We start from the raw sequence: 19,747 nt of genomic DNA, 5'->3' as shown, positions 1-19,747 counted from the left end.
TAGATAAGCAGACACTGCTTTATGAATGGCCGGGGACACAGGGGAGTCGTCTCCCCAACAACGCACCCCTAACTCCTGCAGCACGCTGACTGCATAGGGTACAGTCAGACATTTGCCAGTCAGAGAGGGACCGGCGGGGGGGTGACTGCCAGCCAGCTGAACAGGAGCCAGCAGTGTGCCCAGGTGGCCAAGAAGGCCAGTGGCATCCTGGCTTGTATCAGCACTAGCGTGGCCAGCAGGGACAGGGAAGGGATCTTACCCCTGTGCTCGGCACTGGTGAGGCCGCCCCTCGATTCCTGGGTTCAGTTTTGGGCCCCTCACTCCAAAAAGGCCATTGAATGACTCGAGTGTGTCCAGAGAAGGGCAACGGAGCTGGTGCAGGGTCTGGAGCACAGGTGTGATGGGGAGCGGCTGAGGGAACTGGGGGGGTTTAGTGTGGAGAAGAGGAGGCTGAGGGGAGACCTCCTGGCCCTCTGCAACTCCCTGAGAGGAGGGTGCAGAGAGGGGGGATGAGTCTCTTGAGCCAAGGAACCAGCGGCAGGCCAAGAGGGAATGGCCTCAAGCTGCGCCAGGGCAGGGTCAGACTGGCTCTTAGGAAGGATTTCTTTGCAGAAGGGGTTGTTGGGCATTGGAATGGGCTGCCCAGGGCAGGGGGGGAGTCCCCATCCCTGGAGGGGTTGAAGAGTCGGGCTGACCCAGCGCTGAGGGATCTGGTGGAGTTGGGAACGGTCAGTGTGAGGTTCATGGTTGGACTGGAGGAGCTTCAAGGGCTTTTCCAACCTCGATGACTCTGGGATTCTGTGATATTATCCAAGTTCTCATGCATAAACATGATCATTCCTGTAACTCATTTTCTTATTCCCACCTCTTCCCAGTCATGCGCACTTGAGTCCTGAAATGAGTCAGGGGGCTGCTTCTGCAAACACCACGGCCTACTGACTCAAAAGAAAGACCCCCCAATGTCCTTGTCTCAAGGACTTTGGCTCACATTGCAATTTTAACATGCTTTGAGGCCCTTTCACAATGTCACTTTTAAAACACCTGGTCTACAGGGCAATAAACCATCCTGGCTGGACAGTCGAACGTTGGTACCTGTTCCAGCAGCGTAACTGGTTGTGTGGTTACTTTAAACTAAATACAACATCTCTGTGAATACGTAAAACATTACACCACTATCTTTTATAAAAACCAATATTCCTGTGAAATTCCATTTAATTTGGTCCTAATCATTCCTTACCAAAATCACCAAAAATCATCAACTCAAATTAATAACAAATCAGTAACAATCAGTAACATAAGCGCATCCTCTGGGCCGTAACCACCTCCTCTGGGTTAAGATTTGGGGAGAAATCTGGCCCCGGGTTATCAGCAGGGGTTGGGAGAGGGTGTCTGTGGGGGACAGGCTGGCTGGGGCTACTGTGGCTGGGTGCTTGCTGGCCAGGATTTCTGCTGCTCTGGGTGCTGGGGAAGGAGGAGGAAGAGGCTCCTCGCTCCTGCCCTTCTCCAGGATTTTATTTTTTTTATTTTATTTCTCTGTGGGTGCGCAGGTTGGAGAGCCACCCGCTGCTCTGATAAGGGGGAGGGAGGGAAATCCACCCTGAAAAACAAGCTGTAGGGAAAAAGCCCCCAGGACGCCCCAGCAGCGGGAGCTCCTGGCTGTGGTGCCGGGGGCTGGTGGCACCCAAATCCCCCCTGCTCCGGCGGTGCCAGGAGGGTTGTGAGGGTGCCGGGAGCTGCCACCAGCGGGACTTTGCCCTTCCCGACTCTTCACCAAACCCCCGATAAAACCCCTGTTGTGGGTTGTTTGCCAAGGGCAGAGCGAGGGGTGGGGAGTTGGGGGGGGCGGGGGTGGCAGGGGCTCACGGGACCCTTCACCCCACTCTATTCCCAGCGTTTTCCCTCCGTTTTTGCAGATGACTCGGACTACGAAGACTCGGCCTGGCAGGAGGAATTAGCCAAACCCGCGGGGGAGATGGCGGACAAGGTTGGTGTCACCGCGGTGGGCAGGAGCGAGCGGGGTGACCGTCCCTGAGGCAGCGGCTGCTTTGGGGGATACTGGTTAGGGTTGGGGGGAGCACGTCCGCAGTGGCCGGGTCTCCCACGAGGGACTCCCCAGTTTCCCCGGGGGAGCAGCAGCAGCTCCTGCACCCTCCCCGCAAGCTCGCGTGCGCAGAGTGCGTGCTGGTGGACATCTCAGCATCGCAGCCTGAATTTCATCCCCGCATCGGGGATTTAGAGCCGCCCCGTGCTCTCCAGGCAGAATTTGGGTGCATCTGGCTCGATTTGAGGAGTTGTGGCAACCCAAGAGACTCCCTCAGCGCCCGGAGCCCTCCCCCAAAACCCACCTTCGCCTGGGAATGGACTGATGGGGAGAGATGGTGCCGTGGCTGCCCCCCAACCCCAGCGCTGCCCCCCCAACCCCAGGGGCTGTGTTGTGGGGTAGGGGCTTGTGGATAAACAGCTGTGGCAGTTTTCTGGCAGAGGTTCCCCCCTGCCTGGTCCTGCCTGGCCACGCTTCACCCCCAGCCTCATCTGCGTGCCCGCTGCTGGCCGACGAGGGGGAAATGCAGGATTTCTCAGCCAGCACAGACACTTTTGGTTGCTAAAAATAACCCGCCCGGAGCTCAGCTCCTCCCTACAGCTGCGTTTCCGTCCTGCTGTGGGCAGGATCATGCCCCTTCCCCACGGCCGGCAGTGGCTGGGCACCTCCCAGCACCGTGGGCTTCTTCAGGGCCAAGAAACACTGTGCGGGGGGGACACTTGGCATCTGGACCCCCTTTTTCTCCATCAATCCGCTGCCCGTCCCTCATGGTGCAGGCAGGTGGGGAGGGGGGTCAGCGAGGGGGTCCAGCTGCCAGCTTTGGGCAGCGGGGAGGGCGCGGGGCTGCCCGTGTCTCAGCCACGTCTGTGCTCGCAGGAGGATGCTGAGCCCAGGACGGGGGGGCCGCGGGCGCTGCGCGTCAACAGCCTCTTCAGCGAGGACGAGCTCATCGAGGATGACTACGATGCTCCCCCCGCCAAGTAGGAGCTCATCTGTGTGTGTGGGTGTGGCTGGGGGTGCTTGTGTGTGGTGGGGGGGTGTGTGTGAGCACAATTTCTCGTGTCTCACGGCTTCACGGGATGCATGTGTGTGTGCCCCAGCAGAAAGCTGGTTGTACCAGAAATCCTGGCTTGTATCAGCACTAGCGTGGCCAGCAGGGACAGGGAAGGGATCTTACCCCAGTGCTCGGCACTGGTGAGGCCGCCCCTCGATTCCTGGGTTCAGTTTTGGGCCCCTCACTCCAAAAAGGCCATTGAATGACTCGAGCGTGTCCAGAGAAGGGCAACGGAGCTGGTGCAGGGTCTGGAGCACAGGTGTGATGGGGAGCGGCTGAGGGAACTGGGGGGGTTTAGTGTGGAGAAGAGGAGGCTGAGGGGAGACCTCCTGGCCCTCTCCAACTCCCTGAGAGGAGGGTGCAGAGAGGGGGGATGAGTCTCTTGAGCCAAGGAACCAGCGGCAGGCCAAGAGGGAATGGCCTCAAGCTGCGCCAGGGCAGGGTCAGACTGGCTCTTAGGAAGGATTTCTTTGCAGAAGGGGTTGTTGGGCGTTGGAATGGGCTGCCCAGGGCAGGGGGGGAGTCCCCATCCCTGGAGGGGTTGAAGAGTCGGGCTGACCCAGCGCTGAGGGACCTGGTGGAGTTGGGAACGGTCAGGGTGAGGTTCATGGTTGGACTGGAGGAGCTTCAAGGGCTTTTCCAACCTCGATTCTGTGGGATTCTGTGAAAGCACCTCTCTGGGGTTGGGGTGGTGTCCCTGGGGGTGTCCCCGTCCCCCTTTCCCAGGGCTGGGGACACGCTGGGACCCCCACCCCACCCCAAAGTGACAGCCACCAGGGTCTATGCGTGGTGCAAACAGCCAGCGCTTGCATCGCCGGTGCCTCGGGGAAGGGCACGGGGAGGCCAAAGCATGGGGGGGGATGGGCCGTGCCAGCCCGGCTGTCCCCCCACCCTGCCCCCATCCCCCCCTTCTTTGGGAACTGCCAGCTCTTAACCCCCTCCCTCGGCCTCTCATCCCCAGCGGTGGCAGTAGCTGGAGTGACACTGGCAGCAGCCCCGGCACACTTGGTGACAGCATGGAGGGCACCGCCGCCCCCCTCTCGCCCACCATCAAAGCGGGGTGGCTGGACAAGAACCCGCCGCAGGGGTGAGTGATGTGCTGGGGGGGCCGCAGACCCCACATCCCCCCGTCCCCGGTCCCTTGGGGAGGGGAGACGCTCCCCCCCCCTCCTTCTACCTGTAATTCCTGCTCTGGGGGTGTAGTTTTGCTGTGGTGACAAGCCATCCCAAGGGGTTCCTTCAGCTCCTTCCTACCCCTCGATTTAGGTTTAAAATGTCTGTTTTTGGGGAAAGAGCCTTCCTCAGAGCAGGGGCCACCAAAGGGTGCACTGAGGCGGCTGCAGAGGAGAAGGAGGAGGAGGAGGAGGAGGAGGGAAGGCTGCAGCTCGAACTTCCTCCTGGCCCCATGCCGCGGGTCGGGCTCGCTGGGAAATGAGCTGCTTCACTCTGGGGAAGCCCCAAAATAGCCCCGATCCCAAAAAGCTGCTGGTGGGGGAGAAGTGGGGTGTTTGGGCTGGCTTCTCACCAGCATGGCCACCAGCCCGGCTCCTCCGCTGGGCACGTGGATTTGGTAGTCACCGTGTTTGCCACGGGAGGGGACGTGGCTGGCAGTGCCTGCGGGATGCTGGCCCCAAGCCCGGCGTTCTGCAGCGTCAGCTGCTCGTGACGGAGTGCCCGGGTGCAGGAGTAAAACTCCGGGGGCTGATGGGTGCGGGTCTGTGTGCTTGAGGGCAAGTGAGCCCAGCGAGTGTCCAGGGAGCCCAGGGAGTGCACAGCGAGCCCAGGGAGCCCAGCAAGCACAATGAGCCCAGGGAGCCCAATGAGTCCAGGGAGCCCAAGGAGCCCTACGAGCCCAGCAAGCCTAGGGAGCCCAGGGAGCCCAGGGAGCTCAGCAAGCCCAGGAAGCCCAGGAAGCCCAGGGAGCCCAGCAAGCACAATGAGCCCAGAGAGCCCAATGAGTGCCCAGTGAGCCCAGCGAGCCCAGGGATGCCAGTGAGCCCAGGGATGCCAGTGAGCCCAGGGAGCATGGCAAGCCTGCGGAGCCCAGGGAGCCCAGCAAGTGCACAGGGAGCCCAGGGAGCACAAGCCCAGGGACACCAGCAAGCCCAGCAAGCCCACTGGCAATGTTTGTGCTGATGCAGAGTGCCTGGTTGCAGAAGTAAAACTCCGGGGCTGTTGGGTGTGTGTCTGTGTGCTTGAGGGCAAGTGAGCCCAGCGAGCCCACTGGCAACGTTTGTGCTGATGCAGAGTGCCCGGTTGCAGAAGTAAAAGTCCAGGGGCTTCTGGGTCTCTGTGTGCTTGAGGGCAAGTGAGCCCAGTGAGTCCAGGGAGCCCGGCGAGCCTGGGGAACCTGGCGAGCCCGGGGAGCACAGAATGCCCAGCAAGTGCGCAGTGAGCCCAATGAGCCCAGGGAGCCCAGTGAGTGCACAGTGAGCCCCGAGAGCCCAGCAAGTGCACAGGGAGCACAGGTAGCCCAGGGGACCGGCAAGGTTTGTGCTGATGTGGAGTGCCCGGTTGCAGAGCGCTCAGTTGCAGAAATAAAACTCCGGGGCTGCTGGGTGTGTGTCTGTGTGCTTGAGGGCAAGTGAGTCCAGGTAGCCCAGGGAGCCCAGCGAGCCCAGCAAGTGCACAGTGATCCCAGTGAGCCCTGGGAGCACAACGAGCCCAGGGAGCCCAGTGTACCCAAGGAACCCAGCAAACACACAGCAATCCCAGTGAGCCCAGTGTGCCCAGTAAGCCCAGCGAGCCCAGGGAGCACGCTTTGCCCCCATCCTGGCAGGGAACCCTCTCAAAGAGCCCCCACACTGGTTGGGAGGCAAAAATCAAGCAGGAGAGGTGAAGGATACTTGAGGGCTACTTAATCTGGGCTACGAGGAAGCCCTGAGGCTGCAGTCCTGCTGAGGAGGAGGAGGAGGAAGCTCTGGCTGTTTGCAGCCTGGCTCTGGGGAAGTGAGAGCAGCTGGAAGGTCCCTGGGAAGCTGCTCCTGCAGCTGCTTGCGGGGGGAGCAGGATCTTGGGGAAGGCGACGGGAGGAAAAATCCAACCCCCCAACCCTTGAGCTGCTAAAAGCAGTGGGAGGTCAGAGCGGGGCTGGTGGGGGGGGGGCGGTGTCTCTGCACCTCCACGGGACAGGGACAAGCTCCTGATGGGGAGCGGGAGGGCCCACGGCAGAGCTGAGCACATTTAATCCCTGGTTACGTAAAGGCTGAGCGCTGGGGTCACGTGTGGCGATGGCGAAACCCGTCCTGAGCAAACAAGAAGCCCTTAAGCAACAGGGCTGGTGCAGCAGCATTTGGGGGGGGGGGGGGGGAGAACACCCTGGGGTGCAGCACTTGGGCTTGCTGGAGGCGTGCAGGGGGGGCTGGCTTGGCTTCTCCTGCAGCCCTGACACCAGGGTGAGGGGCTGCAGGGTTTAGTGCCTTGCTCTGGGCTGCGTGCTGTGCTGGGGGGGGGGAGGGGAAGGGGTCTGCTCCACCTTTGGGGTCCCCCCTTCTCCCTTTCATCCCCATCCCTCTGCCCTGCAAGAGCCTGGGGTGCCCCCAGCCCTGCCTGGCACGTGTCCCCTGGGTTGAACCCTCCCCAGCTTGTAGGTCACAATCAATAATTACAAATAGGGATTGGGGGGGGGGGGGGGATTTTAGGGGTAACCCCCTTTCCCAGCTCCATGTTTTAATTGGTGCCCCGAGGAGAGCGTGAGGTCCCCATCGGTGACACGATCCACGGTGGGATCGATGGCGGGGTGGCCCCAGGCTTTTGGCAACTGGGGCGTGAAGGCACAAGCGGAGTCACCCCAAGTTCAAGGGCGGCACGGCGGGGCTGGGGCCGGCCAGGGGTGAGCGGGGAGGGGGCTGCTCCAGCCTGGGGGGTGGGGGGGGCTGCAGCTGGGTCACCCTGTCCTCGCCAATGTGTCCCCCCGGTCCCTTCCCAGGTCCTACATCTACCAGAAGCGGTGGGTAAAGCTCGACAGCGACTACCTCCGCTACTTCGACAGCGAAAAGGTGAGTGGGGAGGGAAAATTTGGGGGCTGGGAGGGGGGAGAAGGTGGGGGGGGAGCTGCCCCAGAGGGGCCATGTCCCTCCAGGCATCCTGGCCGTGAGCCACGGCCGTGCCAAGAGGCAACGTCCCGGGGAGCAGCAGCCGATGTGGGACGTTGGAGCCTCCTGGATGCTCTCGGGGTGGTACCCATCCCGTCCCCCCCAAGGCCGCGGTGGTGAGCAATGTGTCCCCCCCCTCCCCACCCCAGGACACCTACTCCAAGCGCTTCATCCCCGTCTCCTCCATCTCCCGCATCGCCAGCGTCGGGGACCAGAAATTCGAGGTCATCACCAACAACCGCAACTTCGTGTTTCGGGCCGAAAGCGATGGTGAGGGGGGTCCCTGCGCTGGGGTGACCCCATCTGCTCCCCCCAAGGGATGAGCCCCACAGGCTCCTGGCCCTGGGCTGATCCTGGCCCTGTCTCCCCCCTTTTCCCCGGCCCCACAGCGGACCGTAACGAGTGGATACGGACCCTGCAGCAGATCGCGGAGGAGCGGAGGAGCAAGGAGAGGCTGTCGATGTCCCCGACCGCCAACGGTGCCGCCGACCCGGCCGACAAGAGCGGCTTCCTGGAGCTGCGGGGGTTTAAGCATAAGTTGTTCGTGGCAGTGGCCGGGGACAAAGTTTTTCTCTACAAGAACGCGGAGGTGGGTGGCTGGGGGGGGGCGGTTGGGGCACCATGGGGGACCCAGATGCTATTTTGGGGGCATCCCCTTCCCTTCATGTCCACAGCCTGAGCGCTCGGCAGTGAGCTCGGGCACCGCACCCCCCAAAACGGGGATGGCTCAGACCCTGCAGGCTGCAGCCCCCCCTCCTCTCCAGCTCTGAGCCTTGGGGTCCCCCAGGAGCATCACACCCACTGCAGAGGCCCCCCCCCGGGGCTGTAAAGGACCCTACAACCTGTGGTGTGCAGGCAGCAGTGCAGGCAGCACCAGCTCCTGCAGGCAGGGCATCACCCGTACCCCCACCCGCTGCCCTCCCTCACCCCTCCGCCCCCCCAGGATTATCGGCTGGGCATTGGCATCACCTACATTGAGATGAACGTGGGGAACGTCAAGGAGGTGGATCGGCGGGGCTTCGACCTCACGACGCCGTACAGGATCTTTAGGTGAGCTGAGGGAGGGGAGGGGGTGCTGGCGGTGCTGCCCCCCCCCACCAAACCATCCCATTCCTCACTCCCCTATCTGCGCCGGCAGCTTCTCGGCCGACTCGGAGCAGGAGAAGGAGGAGTGGGTGGAAGCCATGCAGCAGTGCATCGCCGAGGCTCTCTCCAACTCGGAGGTGGCCGAGAGGATCTGGGCGGTGGAGTCCAACCGCTTCTGCGCCGACTGCGGCTCCCCCAAGCCCGACTGGGCCTCCATCAACCTCTGCGTCGTCATCTGCAAGAGATGCGCAGGTACCCGGGGTGAGGGAGGGTGAGTTCACAGGGGAACAAGGTGGGGGGGGACCCAAAACGGGTCCCTGAGGGCTCGTCTCGTTGGCACAGGGGAGCACCGAGGCTTGGGCCCTGGCATCACCAAAGTGCGGAGCCTGAAGATGGACAGGAAGGTGTGGACGGAGGAGCTGATCCAGGTATTGGTACAGATCAACCCCAAAAGCCCTTTTTTTGGGGGGAGACACCCCGTCTTCCCCCCCATAACAGACCCGCTGGCTACGGGCCGGGTGCTGGAGGAGCACACCAGGGTTTTTCCCAGCCCTATCCAAGCCCCTCGGGGTGACGCTGCCATTTGGTTTATTTTGGGGGGGACACACCCTGCTCCGTCCCCGTCCCCGCAGCCTGTGACACGCCGACACCCACCCGGACACACTGGCGAGGCCAAGCAGCAGACAGACAGCATCCGTGTGTCCGTGGAGGGGATGGCTGCAGGGCCGTGGGGCTGGGGTGTGGGGCCAAGGAGCCCCCCCCAAAGCGGAGGAATGCATCAGCGCAGCCTGATGGCCCCGGGGTGGAAGAGGAGGGGGGGGAGCTGGGATTTGTTACCAGCCCCAACCCCGCCGCCATTTCCAGCCTGGCTGGCCTCGCTTTTCCCAGCCATCCCGGTCGGATCCTGCATTCCTGCCTGGCGTCCCACCCGCGCAGCCCCCGCCTCCGGCATCGCCTGCTCCCCGAGCCCCCAAACGCTTCCAGCTGCTCCCCGTCCCCTCCCCAATCCGGGCGAGCTGCCCTAAACCCCGCCGGGCTGGTGGGGAGCTGCTGCCAGCATCCCCCAACCCGCTCCAGCCCCTCTCCCGGCCCCGCTTGCACCCCATGCCACCCCAAAGAGGTTGGGGGGTGCTGGCAGAGCCCCCCATGGGCTTGCTGGGGTGATGTGGGGCTCCCCAAGACAAGGCTAAACCTCTTAACGGGGGGCTGAGCATTGCTGGGTGCCCGGCAGTGGGATGGCAAGGGGCCACGAAAAGCCCTGAGGGATGCTGATCCCCCCCCCCCTCCCCGGCCCCCCCTCCCTCTGCCTCCAGATGTGATTTTCCAGGGTTGGAAGGGAGGGGGGGTCGGCAGCTGCGGGGGCTGCCAGACGCCAGGGCGTGGGGCTGGGCAGGGAGCAGCCCTGCGTGCCTGTAGTGGGTGGGTGCACCCGTGATCCCCCCCACTCCCCCCCGCCATCTCCCTGAACCCCCCCACCACTTGGAGACCCCCCAACCCCCCCTCCCCAACCCCCCGCCATGCTTCATCCCCCCGTCACATCGGCCTCTCCTTGTCCCCGCAGCTCTTCCACCACATCGGCAACGCCGTGGCCAACCGATTTTGGGCGGCCAACGTGCCCCCCAGCGAGGCCATCACCCCCCCCAGCAGCAGCCAGGAGAGGAGGCGCTTCCTCATCGCCAAATACCGGGAGGGCAAGTACCGCCGCTACCACCCGCTCTTCGGCAACCAGGAGGAGCTCGACAGGGTCAGTGGCCCCCGGGGCTGGGCATCACCTCGGGGGTCCTGCCTGGGTGCTGAGGCTGTTTTGGGGAGCAGTGTGTCTGACTGAGCAGGCTGGATGGTTTCCCACCCTCCCGTATCCCTGCCTGCATCCCTGCCTGCATCTCTGCCTGTATCACCCCAGTCCCCACCGCGTGCCCCGAGCAAGGGGACGGGGTGACATCTCCGGTGTGGGGCACAACCAACTTCATTTCCAGGCTGGAAACCCCAGCCCGAAGCGGGGGACACCCCCCTCCCGCTGCCAGACACCCCCCAGGTTCGTCTCTGCCTGGCTTGGAAGTGGCTGTGGGGGCTGGCATGGGGTTCAAGGGGGGCTGGGGGGAGCTTCTCGGAGCCCCCCCATGGTGGTGGGGGGCAGAGGTGCCCAGTCAGCACCCCCAGTCCCTGAACCAGAGCACCCATTCCCGGTCCTGGCTGCGCAACCGGCTCAGGGAACACCCTCCCGGCTCAGGGAATAACATCCCAGCCCAGGGAATGTTATCCTGGCGCAGGGAATGCCATCCCAGCTCAAGGAATGTTATCCTGGCACAGGGAATCCCAGCCCAGCCCAGGGAGCACCATCCTGGCTCAGGGAATGCTGTTCTGGCCCAGGGAACCCCAGCCCAGCCCAGGGAATGCCGTCCTAGCTCAGGGAATGTTATCCTGGCTCAGGGAATCCCATCCCACCTCAGGGAGCACCATCCTGGCCCAGGGAATGCTGTTCTGGCCCAGCGAATGCCATCCCAGCCCCAGGAATGCCATCCCAGCTCAGGAAACACCATCCCAGTCCAGGGAATGCCATCCCGGCTCCAGGAATGTCATCCTGGCCCAGAGAACTCTATCCTGGTGAAGAAAACTCCATCCCAGCCCAGGGAATGCCATCCCAGCTCAGGGAATGTTATCCTGGCACAGGGAATTCCATCCCACCTCAGGGAGCACCATCCTGGCCCCGGGAATGCCATCCCAGCTCAGGGAAACTCCATCTCAGCCCAGAATATGCCATTGTGTCCCCGGGAATGTCATCCCAGCCCAGGGAATGCTGTCCCAACTCAGGGAACACCATCCCAGCCCAGGGAATGCCATCCTGGCCCCGGGAATGCCATCCCAGCTCAGGGAACGTGATCCTGGCCCAGGGAATTTTATCTTGGAGCAGAAAACTCCATCCCAGCCCCAGGAATGCCATCCCAGCCCAGGGAACACCATCCCGGCACTTCGTCCCTTTGCCTCCCGCCTCCGCCGCGGCTCCTTCGGCGCTGCCATGTTTGCCCAAGAGCCGGGGGGCCCGACCGGCCGCCGGAATTCGCATGTGGGCTTGTTTGTTTTTCTACTCCGGGCTCACCCGGCCCGCCCCGCTGCCGGATGACTTCACCCCCGGCTCCTTAAGGGAGGGATTCACCGCTCGCTCCAAACTTTTTCTCCCCCGTTCCAGCCTCTTTGTCCTGCCCAGGCAGCCGGGAAGCGGCGGGGGTCCGGCTTCTCGCCGCGCTCCCACCCGGCTCCGTTGGCCGGAGGTGGGGAGGGGGGGGTGTCTCTTCCTCCTTCTCCTCCTCCTCCTCCTCACGAGCCTTCGGCCTCACCCGCCACCCTCTCGGCTCTGCCGCAGGCTCTGTGCGCGGCCGTCACCACCAGTGACCTGGCGGAGACGCAGGCGCTGCTTTTCTGCGGGGCGGCCGTGACCTGTGCCACGGGGGATCCCCAGTGCCCGACGCCCTTGGCCTTGGCCGAGAAGAGCGGGCAGAGGCTGCAGATGGAGTTCCTGCTCCACAACAAAACCTCCGGTAAGGCCTGAGCCCCCCCCCGCCACCCCCCCCCCCCCGCCACGGGTTTAAACCCCCCACCAGCATTCCTGGAGTTTGGAAGGAGACGTGCCAGGGTGTCCCATGGGATGCAGGGATGGTTTTAAGCCCGGCTTAGCTCCGTATCCCGCCCAGAACGGGGCTCTTGGGCTGCTTGGCCAGGAGAGGGGCTTTTGGGGAGCCCTTTTGAGGGGGGGGGCTGGTGAAGGATGCTCCATCCCAGCCATGCTGGGGATGCAGGATGGTGCTCCGGGACACCGGGAAGGACGGGCTCAGCTCTCCCGCACCATTCTGGCACGCTGCGGGCATCCCCGGCAACCTCCCGTGCCACTAAACTTGCCCACCCCCCTACCCCCAAGCCCCGCTGATGGCTCCCGGGGGGCCCAATCTGCACCCTAACGTGGGGCGAAGCTCCGGCCCTGGGAAGCTCGGGATGGAGACGTGCCAAGGGCCGGCCAGAGCCAGCTGTAGCAGTCACCTCCCTCGTTGCCTCGGCGGCCAAGTCCGGCCCGCGGAAGCTGGAGTTTGCCCAGGATCGGGGTTGGCCTCGTTGTTCCAGACGTGTCAGCAACAAAAAAAAAAATATAAAAAAAAAAAAAAGAAAAGGGGGAATTGGAAGAGCGATGAGGCCTCGCAGCTGCCCCGGTGAGCCAAGGAAAACCAACCCGGGGGCCTGGTGTGTGCGTGGGGCTCTGCATCCTCCCGGGTGTCCCCCGGCAGCCCCACGGTCTGAGCCGGGGGTGCTTTAGGGGTGTCCCTGCACCCCATCTCTGCCTGGACCCCGGGGGGACATGGGGGGGTGCCTCTTGCCGGCTGGCAAGGGGGGGAAAATGAGGCACAGGGTCATGCGGGGGAGGCTGTGGCAGAGTCTTGGGGTGTTATTTTTTGCCGCAGGACTGTGACACTCTGTCCTTCACCCCCCCCAGCTGGGGGGAGACCCGATGGGTGGGGGACACCCCCCCCTTCCCATAACGTCCCCATCCCACCTCAGCTCAGTGCTGGGGGCCAACAGGGACCCCATAGCACTGCGTGGGGTTGGGGGGTGTGTCTCTTGAGGGAAGGGTGCAGCCCCCCAAATCGCCCCCCAAATCCCCCCCGCCCCGGTGACCGGCCGTCACCCCGTTTGCAGAGACGCCGCGCCTGGAGTTGGGGGGCAGCGAGGAGAAGTCCTACTCGGTGCCGCTGCCCTCCGTCACCCACAACGGCTTCCTCTACAAGACCCCCTCCATGGCCAAGCCCGTGGGTGAGCGGAAGGGCCAGGAAGGTACGTTGGGGGGGGCAAAAATAGGGGTGCGGAGCTGGGGGGGGGCTCCGAGCCCCCCTAAAAGTGGGGCTGGGAGGGGCTGGTGGCGGGGTTACACCATCCCCAGGGCACTGCGGAGGCTGCAGGGAGGTGCAGCAGCACCTGGTTTTGGGGTGGGGGGGGGCTGTTGAGGTTGGGGGTTTGGGGGGGGCACCCAGTGGGTGCTGCAGGGGTGTAGGGGGGGTGCTCAGCACCATCCTGTGCCGCGGCAGAGTTCAGCCGGCGGTGGTGCACGCTGCAGGACGGCGTCCTCAGCTACTACGAGAACGACCGCAACGCTGTGCCCAACGGCGAGGTCAAGGCCGAGGAGATCGTGTGCCTGGCGAGTAACCCCCCCCACGCCCACGGGTAAGTCTGAACCCCCTCCTCAGCACCCCCACAGCACCCCCACATCCCCCCCCTGCCCCGGCTCCCGCACGGCTGCTGCCTGGTGCAGGGGTGGTGGCACAGGGTGGGGGTCCCCAACCCCACTGCTGGCCCCGGCACTTGCAGCAAGGCTGAGCCAGCTGACTTTGCACGGAGGCTGTGTAACCCCTTTGTAACCCCTTTGTAACCCCTTTATAATTCCTTTGTAGCCCCTTTACAACCCCTTTGCAGCCCCTCTGCAAGTCCTTTGTAACCTCTTTGTAACCCCTCTTCAGCCCCTTTGTAACCCCTTTGTAACCCCTTTGCAGCCTCTTTATAACCCCTTTACACCCCCTTTGCCCCCCAGTGCAGCCCCTGTGCTCCCCATGGGGATGCCGGAGCCCCGGGGCAATGGGGGGGGCGTTCCCAAGCCACAGGACCCCCTGGCAGAGCTGCCAAAATCTGGGTCCTTTTACTCTCCGTGCAACGAGCCAGAACCCCCCAGCACCGAAATCTTTGTTTAATCCATCCCTGCGCAGCGCGAGGGGCTGGGGGGTGACTCTGAAACACCAGCACCCCTTGGTTAAGGCATGAGGGGAGAATTTCTACACCCCGAGTGACCATTATCGGCGCTTTTTCCTAAAAAATTTGCCCGCCCTCGTGCTCACGGCTCCTTGTGAGGTCCCGTCTGGTTTACGTTCGGTGAGGAAGGGGCTCCTCTGGGCAGGGGGCTGCTCCCTACGCGACGGTGGGTTTTTACTCTGTCTGGGAGGAAAACTCACTCCTGGTTCACGTCATTCTAGGTTTTATCGGCAGCTTCGTGCCGTTCCTGGGTGCTTCTCTCGGTATTTCCCTGCCCGATGGCCTCACGGTGTCGGTCCTTGCGCTTTACTCGGGGTTTCTTGTTTTAATCACGGTTTTGCTTCCAGTCCCCGACAAGCAGCTTCGTCCCCGGCGGGCGATACCGCACGTGGGAGAGAGGTTGTGTTTATCCAGGCCTGGGGTGATTTTCCCCAAATCAAGGCCCCCCCCAGCAGCTTTTCGGGCTCCTTTTACACACAAAACTCAGGGGTTGGGGCTTTTCCAAACACGCCCGTTAGATCCTGATTGGTTAGTGATTAACATACAATTAAAATACAGCTTACCTAATGCTCCTGCTCCTGCCTGCACTCAGGGGAAGGGGCTCAACCTGGGCTTTTTGGCCTGGGAGGGTGTTTTTTAGTGTTATAATGAGGGTCGTTCACTCTCAGGCCACTCAGAAGCAGTTTCATTGCCAAGTTAATGAATCAATTAGTCCCTTTGCCGGGCTGTCAGATAACTCCTCCTCAGCACAGCCCCAGACGTTCTCTTTATGTTCCAGGACGTTCTCCCTATTTTCTAGGGTTTGGCCATCAAATTCTTGATGAATTTCTTAGCGCTAATCAAGGTCATCTTGACCCCGCTTCGACATCTCACTCGATCGAGCTTCCAAACCTCGTTAATTGTCCCCGGGTGGGGGGTAACTATGGCTACTGGTGCAGTTATTAACCGTGGCCTCTGGTAAATGGGGAATGTTCTAGATCACTTCTTCACCAGTTGCTTTATCATTTCCTGGCATTTCACAACCGGTTTTATCAATTAAGATGTAACACGGGCAGGTTTGCAGCGGGATGTTCTCCCCCCCACCCCCCAGGATGCCCCAGCATCCCCCCTTCCAACTCCGTCCCACCTCCCGCGGGCATCCAGGCTCCCCTTTCCCTCCCTCCTGCAGGATTGAGAACACGTTCGAGGTCTACATTGAGTCAGAGAGGCTTTACCTCTTCGGGCTGGAGAGCCCCGACGCCGCTCGCGAGTGGCTCAAATCCATCGCCAAGGTGGGACGCAGCGGGCTGGGGGTGGCCATGGGTGCCGGAGGGAGCCGGGCGTGGTGGCGCTGATGGGTCCCTCTTCTTCCTCACCTCAGTCCTTCGTCCATCCCTGCGCCGAGGAGCTGCTGGCTCTCGATTTCCAGCGCATCGGCCGGCTGCACTACAAGGGCGGCCTCAACCTGGAGCGGGCCGAGGAGGGCTGGTTCGCCCTGGCCGGCTCCGCGCTCCACGTCTGCGTCCCGGGCAGCGAGCGGCAGGAACCTCTTCAGCTGCGCAAGCTGCAGGAGCTCTGTGAGTGCCCCCCCGGGGATTTTAGGGAGGGGGTGTCCCCCAAACCCTGCCCTGAGCCGCTGGGTTTGCACCGAGGCTTTGGTGGGGGGCTGGTGGGTGCTTGCAAGCCGCTCTTCCCCCTCTCCAACTTCTTCCCCGTCCCTGGAAAGTCGCTGCTTGGCCCATTTGGGCTGGGGGGGTGGTGGGGGAGGAGTGGCTGGAGAGCTGCCAGTCAGAGAGGGACCTGGGGTGGATGGATTGATAATGAGCCAGCAGTGTGCCCAGGTGGCCAAGAAGGCCAATGGCATCCTGGCTGGTATCAGCACTAGCGTGGCCAGCAGGGACAGGGAAGGGATCTTACCCCTGTGCTCGGCACTGGTGAGGCTGCACCTTGATTCCTGGGTTCAGTTTTGGGCCCCTCACTGCAAAAAGGCCATTGAATGACTCGAGCATGTCCAGAGAAGGGCAACGGAGCTGGTGCAGGGTCTGGAGCACAGGTGTGATGGGGAGCGGCTGAGGGAACTGGGGGGGTTTAGTGTGGAGAAGAGGAGGCTGAGGGGAGACCTCCTGGCCCTCTGCAACTCCCTGAGAGGAGGGTGCAGAGAGGGGGGATGAGTCTCTTGAGCCAAGGAACCAGCGGCAGGCCAAGAGGGAATGGCCTCAAGCTGCGCCAGGGCAGGGTCAGACTGGCTCTTAGGAAGGATTTCTTTGCAGAAGGGGTTGTTGGGCGTTGGAATGGGCTGCCCAGGGCAGGGGGGGAGTCCCCATCCCTGGAGGGGTTGAAGAGTCGGGCTGACCCAGCGCTGAGGGATCTGGTGGAGTTGGGAACGGTCAGGGTGAGGTTCATGGTTGGACTGGAGGAGCTTCAAGGGCTTTTCCAACCTCGGTGATTCTGGGATTCTGTGATTCTGTCATATTCCCGCTGTGATGGGCTCTCTCCCTTCCCTTCCAGCCATCCAGGGAGACAATGAGGTGCTGGTGCTGGTGGAGAGGCGGAGGTAAGAGCAGGGAGGGCGTGGGGGGGGTTGGTTAGACCCCTCCAGCATATTATCACACCCTGCCCAAGCCCACCCTCATCCTGGGGTGACTTCACCCTCCCCACCATGACTGGGGCCCCCCAAAATACAGTCAGGACCATCCCCAGGCTCCCGGGCTCATGCAGTGGGGTTTTGGGAGGGGGCGTGGGTGGTCCCCCCGCTGAGGCCAGGCTTGCCGGCAGGACGCTGTACATCCAGGGGGAGAGGAAACTGGATTTCCTGGGCTGGGTCCAGGCCATCCAGAAAGCTGCGGGCAGCGCGGGGGACACGTTGTCAGAGCAGCAGCTCACCGAGTCAGACGTCCCGCTGCTGGTGGATCGTTGCATCGACTACATCACCCAGTGCGGTATGTTGAGGGTCTGACCCCCCCTTAGGCTGAGACCTGACCCACTCGTGACGTGTTTCCCTCCTTCCCTGAGCATCCTGTCCAGCTCCGTGGGAGGCAGCAGCTCCTGTGGGGTGGGAAATGCCGCAGCACCCGGTCCCTGCCCGGTGGCGTTTGATGGGGACCCAGCGGGCAGGTGAAGGGGGGGGCCCAGAGGGGTGCTTCTCCCCCACAGAGTTAGTGGGGGGGTGTCTCACCCCCACCGGCTCTACCCCAGGGCTGACATCCGAGGGCATCTACCGCAAGAGTGGGCAGAACTCAAAGACCACCAGCTTGCTGGAGATGCTGCGCCGGGACGCCCGCAGCGTCCGGCTGAAGGAGGGTGAGCACCAGGTCGACGACGTCGCCAACACCCTCAAACGCTTCTTCCGTGACCTCGGGGATGGGCTCTTCACCGGGCGGTGGGGCCCAGACTGGCTGTGGGCGACGGGTGAGTCCTGGGGGGGGAAGCTGCAATGGGGAGGATGGGGGGAGGAGGGGATCAGGCTCCCCGGCTCTGCTGCAGCTCCCTTCGTCCTCCCCTCTGGGCTGTGGGGTTGGGGGGAGCCCATCTGGGCCCCACGTGTTCCAGGTGGGGGGTCAAGCAGTGGGTGGGCAGCAGAGTGCACCCACGCTGACCCCAGGCAGCCCCGTGAGATGGGGCAGGGAGCCAGATCCCCCCGCCCTTTGCTGCTGGATCTGGTCCCTAAATACCGGGGATGGAGGCAACTGGCAGCAAAAGAGCAGCAAGCCATGGCCCGTGGGGGTGGGGAGCTCCGGCCTCGTAGATGTGGAGTGCTCCGATCCCATGGATCTGGGGTGCTCCAGCCCCATGGAGCTGGGATGCTCTGGCCTCGCAGAGGTGGGGTGCTCCAGCACCAAGGAGCTGGGGCATTCTGGATCCCATGGATCTGGGGTGCTCCAGCCTCACAGAGATGGGGAGCTCTGGCCCCGCAGAACTGGGATGCTTTGGCCCCATGAAACTGGGGTGCTCCGGTCCCATGGAACAGGGATGCCCCAACCTCATGGGGATGGATGCTCTGACCCTGTGGAACGGGGATTCTCCATCCCCGTGGTGGGGCCGGAAGGTCCGAGTTGGGGTCTGGAGAGGGGATGGTGGGGCTGTGAGTCTTAACCTCACCTTCATGCCCCTCCGCGCTCACCCTCTCTCTCGTGCCCCTCTCACAGCGCTGGAGGATGAGGAGGAGAAGATTGGCGAGTACCGGCGGCTCCTGGGCACCCTCCCCACGGTGAACCGGGCCACGCTGAAGGCGCTCATCAACCACCTCTTTCGGTACGGTGTGGGGGATCACCCCATCTGCTGGGGGGGGGGGGGGGGGGGGGGGGCTGTGGGGCAGAGGAGAGCCCCTGCCCCTCCATCCACATCCCAAGCAAGGAAAGGAGCGGGATTTGGGGTCAAGCTGTGCATAAACCCAAGCATCGCATCCCTTGGTGGCCAAGAAGGCCAATGGCATCCTGGCTTGTATCAGCGCTAGTGTGGCCAGCAGGGACAGGGAAGGGATCTTACCCCTGTGCTCCGCACTGGTGAGGCCGCCTCTCGATTCCTGGGTTCAGTTTTGGGCCCCTCACTCCAAAAAGGCCATTGAATGACTCGAGCGTGTCCAGAGAAGGGCAACGGAGCTGGTGCAGGGTCTGGAGCACAGGTGTGATGGGGAGCGGCTGAGGGAACTGGGGGGGTTTAGTGTGGAGAAGAGGAGGCTGAGGGGAGACCTCCTGGCCCTCTGCAACTGCCTGAGAGGAGGGTGCAGAGAGGGGGGATGAGTCTCTTGAGCCAAGGAACCAGCGGCAGGCCAAGAGGGAATGGCCTCAAGCTGCGCCAGGGCAGGGTCAGACTGGCTCTTAGGAAGGATTTCTTTGCAGAAGGGGTTGTTGGGCGTTGGAATGGGCTGCCCAGGGCAGGGGGGGAGTCCCCATCCCTGGAGGGGTTGAAGAGTCGGGCTGACCCAGCGCTGAGGGATCTGGTGGAGTTGGGAACGGTCAGGGTGAGGTTCATGGTTGGACTGGAAGAGCTTCAAGGGCTTTTCCAACCGAGATCATTCTGGGATTCTGTGATTCCCTACAGCAAGGCCGAGGAGGGGTCCTGGGGGTGGTCTCCGGGACAGGAATCCTAACAGGGTTCCCCGCAGGGTCCAGCTCTTCTCTGGGGAGAACCAGATGAACACGCACAACCTGGCCATCGTCTTTGGGCCCACACTCTTCCAGACGGACGGGAAGGACTACAAGGCGGGACGCGTGGTGGAGGATCTCATCAGCCACTACGTGAAGATCTTTAACGTAGGTTCAGCCCTGCTCCGGCGCTGCACTGGGTCAGGCCGGTGCGTAGACATTCCCAAGGGATGGGGAGGGGGAAGGAGGAGGAGGATGGTGGATCTGCTCCATCTGCAGACATCTCCTTGTGTTGGAGATGAGGGGAGGGGGGGCCCATGTCCCTGAAAACCCTGGAGACCCCTGAGCCTGGAGGTGCCAGCACCACTGGGCAGGGGAGCAGATTCCCCTGGGGACCTTCGTTTGCTGCTGCTGTGAAGCTCAAGAGGGGTCTTGTCATCCCTGATGGCTCCTTGGGCTCCTCTTCCTTGGCAGGTCAACGACCAAGAGATGAAGAAGCAGCAAGACGAGATCATGGCCATCATGAAGATGCGGGAGGCAGCATCCAGTGGGACGCAGGTGGGTCCTGAACATGGGGACCTTCCTGGGGCACCCTCGTCGCATGGGGACCTCACCGCCTGCTCCA

At 62.8% G+C, this 19,747-nt stretch overlaps 1 protein-coding gene across 1 annotated transcript in view; it reads left to right on the top strand.

Annotated features, from left to right (window-relative positions):
• Positions 1-19,747, top strand: part of ARAP1 (ArfGAP with RhoGAP domain, ankyrin repeat and PH domain 1) — a 28,859-nt gene that overhangs the window by 8,019 nt on the left and 1,093 nt on the right. The window contains exons 3-23 of the mRNA XM_074816758.1: positions 1,914-1,984; positions 2,918-3,021; positions 4,057-4,182; positions 7,024-7,093; positions 7,339-7,459; positions 7,579-7,778; positions 8,133-8,239; positions 8,328-8,527; positions 8,618-8,703; positions 9,837-10,019; positions 11,637-11,811; positions 12,959-13,093; positions 13,345-13,480; positions 15,228-15,330; positions 15,420-15,615; positions 16,547-16,592; positions 16,814-16,977; positions 17,234-17,446; positions 18,184-18,289; positions 19,143-19,290; positions 19,597-19,680. Of these exons, the coding sequence (XP_074672859.1) occupies positions 1,914-1,984; positions 2,918-3,021; positions 4,057-4,182; positions 7,024-7,093; positions 7,339-7,459; positions 7,579-7,778; positions 8,133-8,239; positions 8,328-8,527; positions 8,618-8,703; positions 9,837-10,019; positions 11,637-11,811; positions 12,959-13,093; positions 13,345-13,480; positions 15,228-15,330; positions 15,420-15,615; positions 16,547-16,592; positions 16,814-16,977; positions 17,234-17,446; positions 18,184-18,289; positions 19,143-19,290; positions 19,597-19,680 (2,774 nt within the window). The remainder of the gene's footprint in view (positions 1-1,913; positions 1,985-2,917; positions 3,022-4,056; positions 4,183-7,023; positions 7,094-7,338; positions 7,460-7,578; positions 7,779-8,132; positions 8,240-8,327; positions 8,528-8,617; positions 8,704-9,836; positions 10,020-11,636; positions 11,812-12,958; positions 13,094-13,344; positions 13,481-15,227; positions 15,331-15,419; positions 15,616-16,546; positions 16,593-16,813; positions 16,978-17,233; positions 17,447-18,183; positions 18,290-19,142; positions 19,291-19,596; positions 19,681-19,747) is intronic.

The sequence above is a fragment of the Strix aluco genome, chromosome 2 (assembly GCF_031877795.1).
Source record: "Strix aluco isolate bStrAlu1 chromosome 2, bStrAlu1.hap1, whole genome shotgun sequence".
Classification (NCBI taxonomy): domain Eukaryota; kingdom Metazoa; phylum Chordata; class Aves; order Strigiformes; family Strigidae; genus Strix; species Strix aluco.
This window is presented reverse-complemented; position numbering and strand designations above follow the sequence as displayed.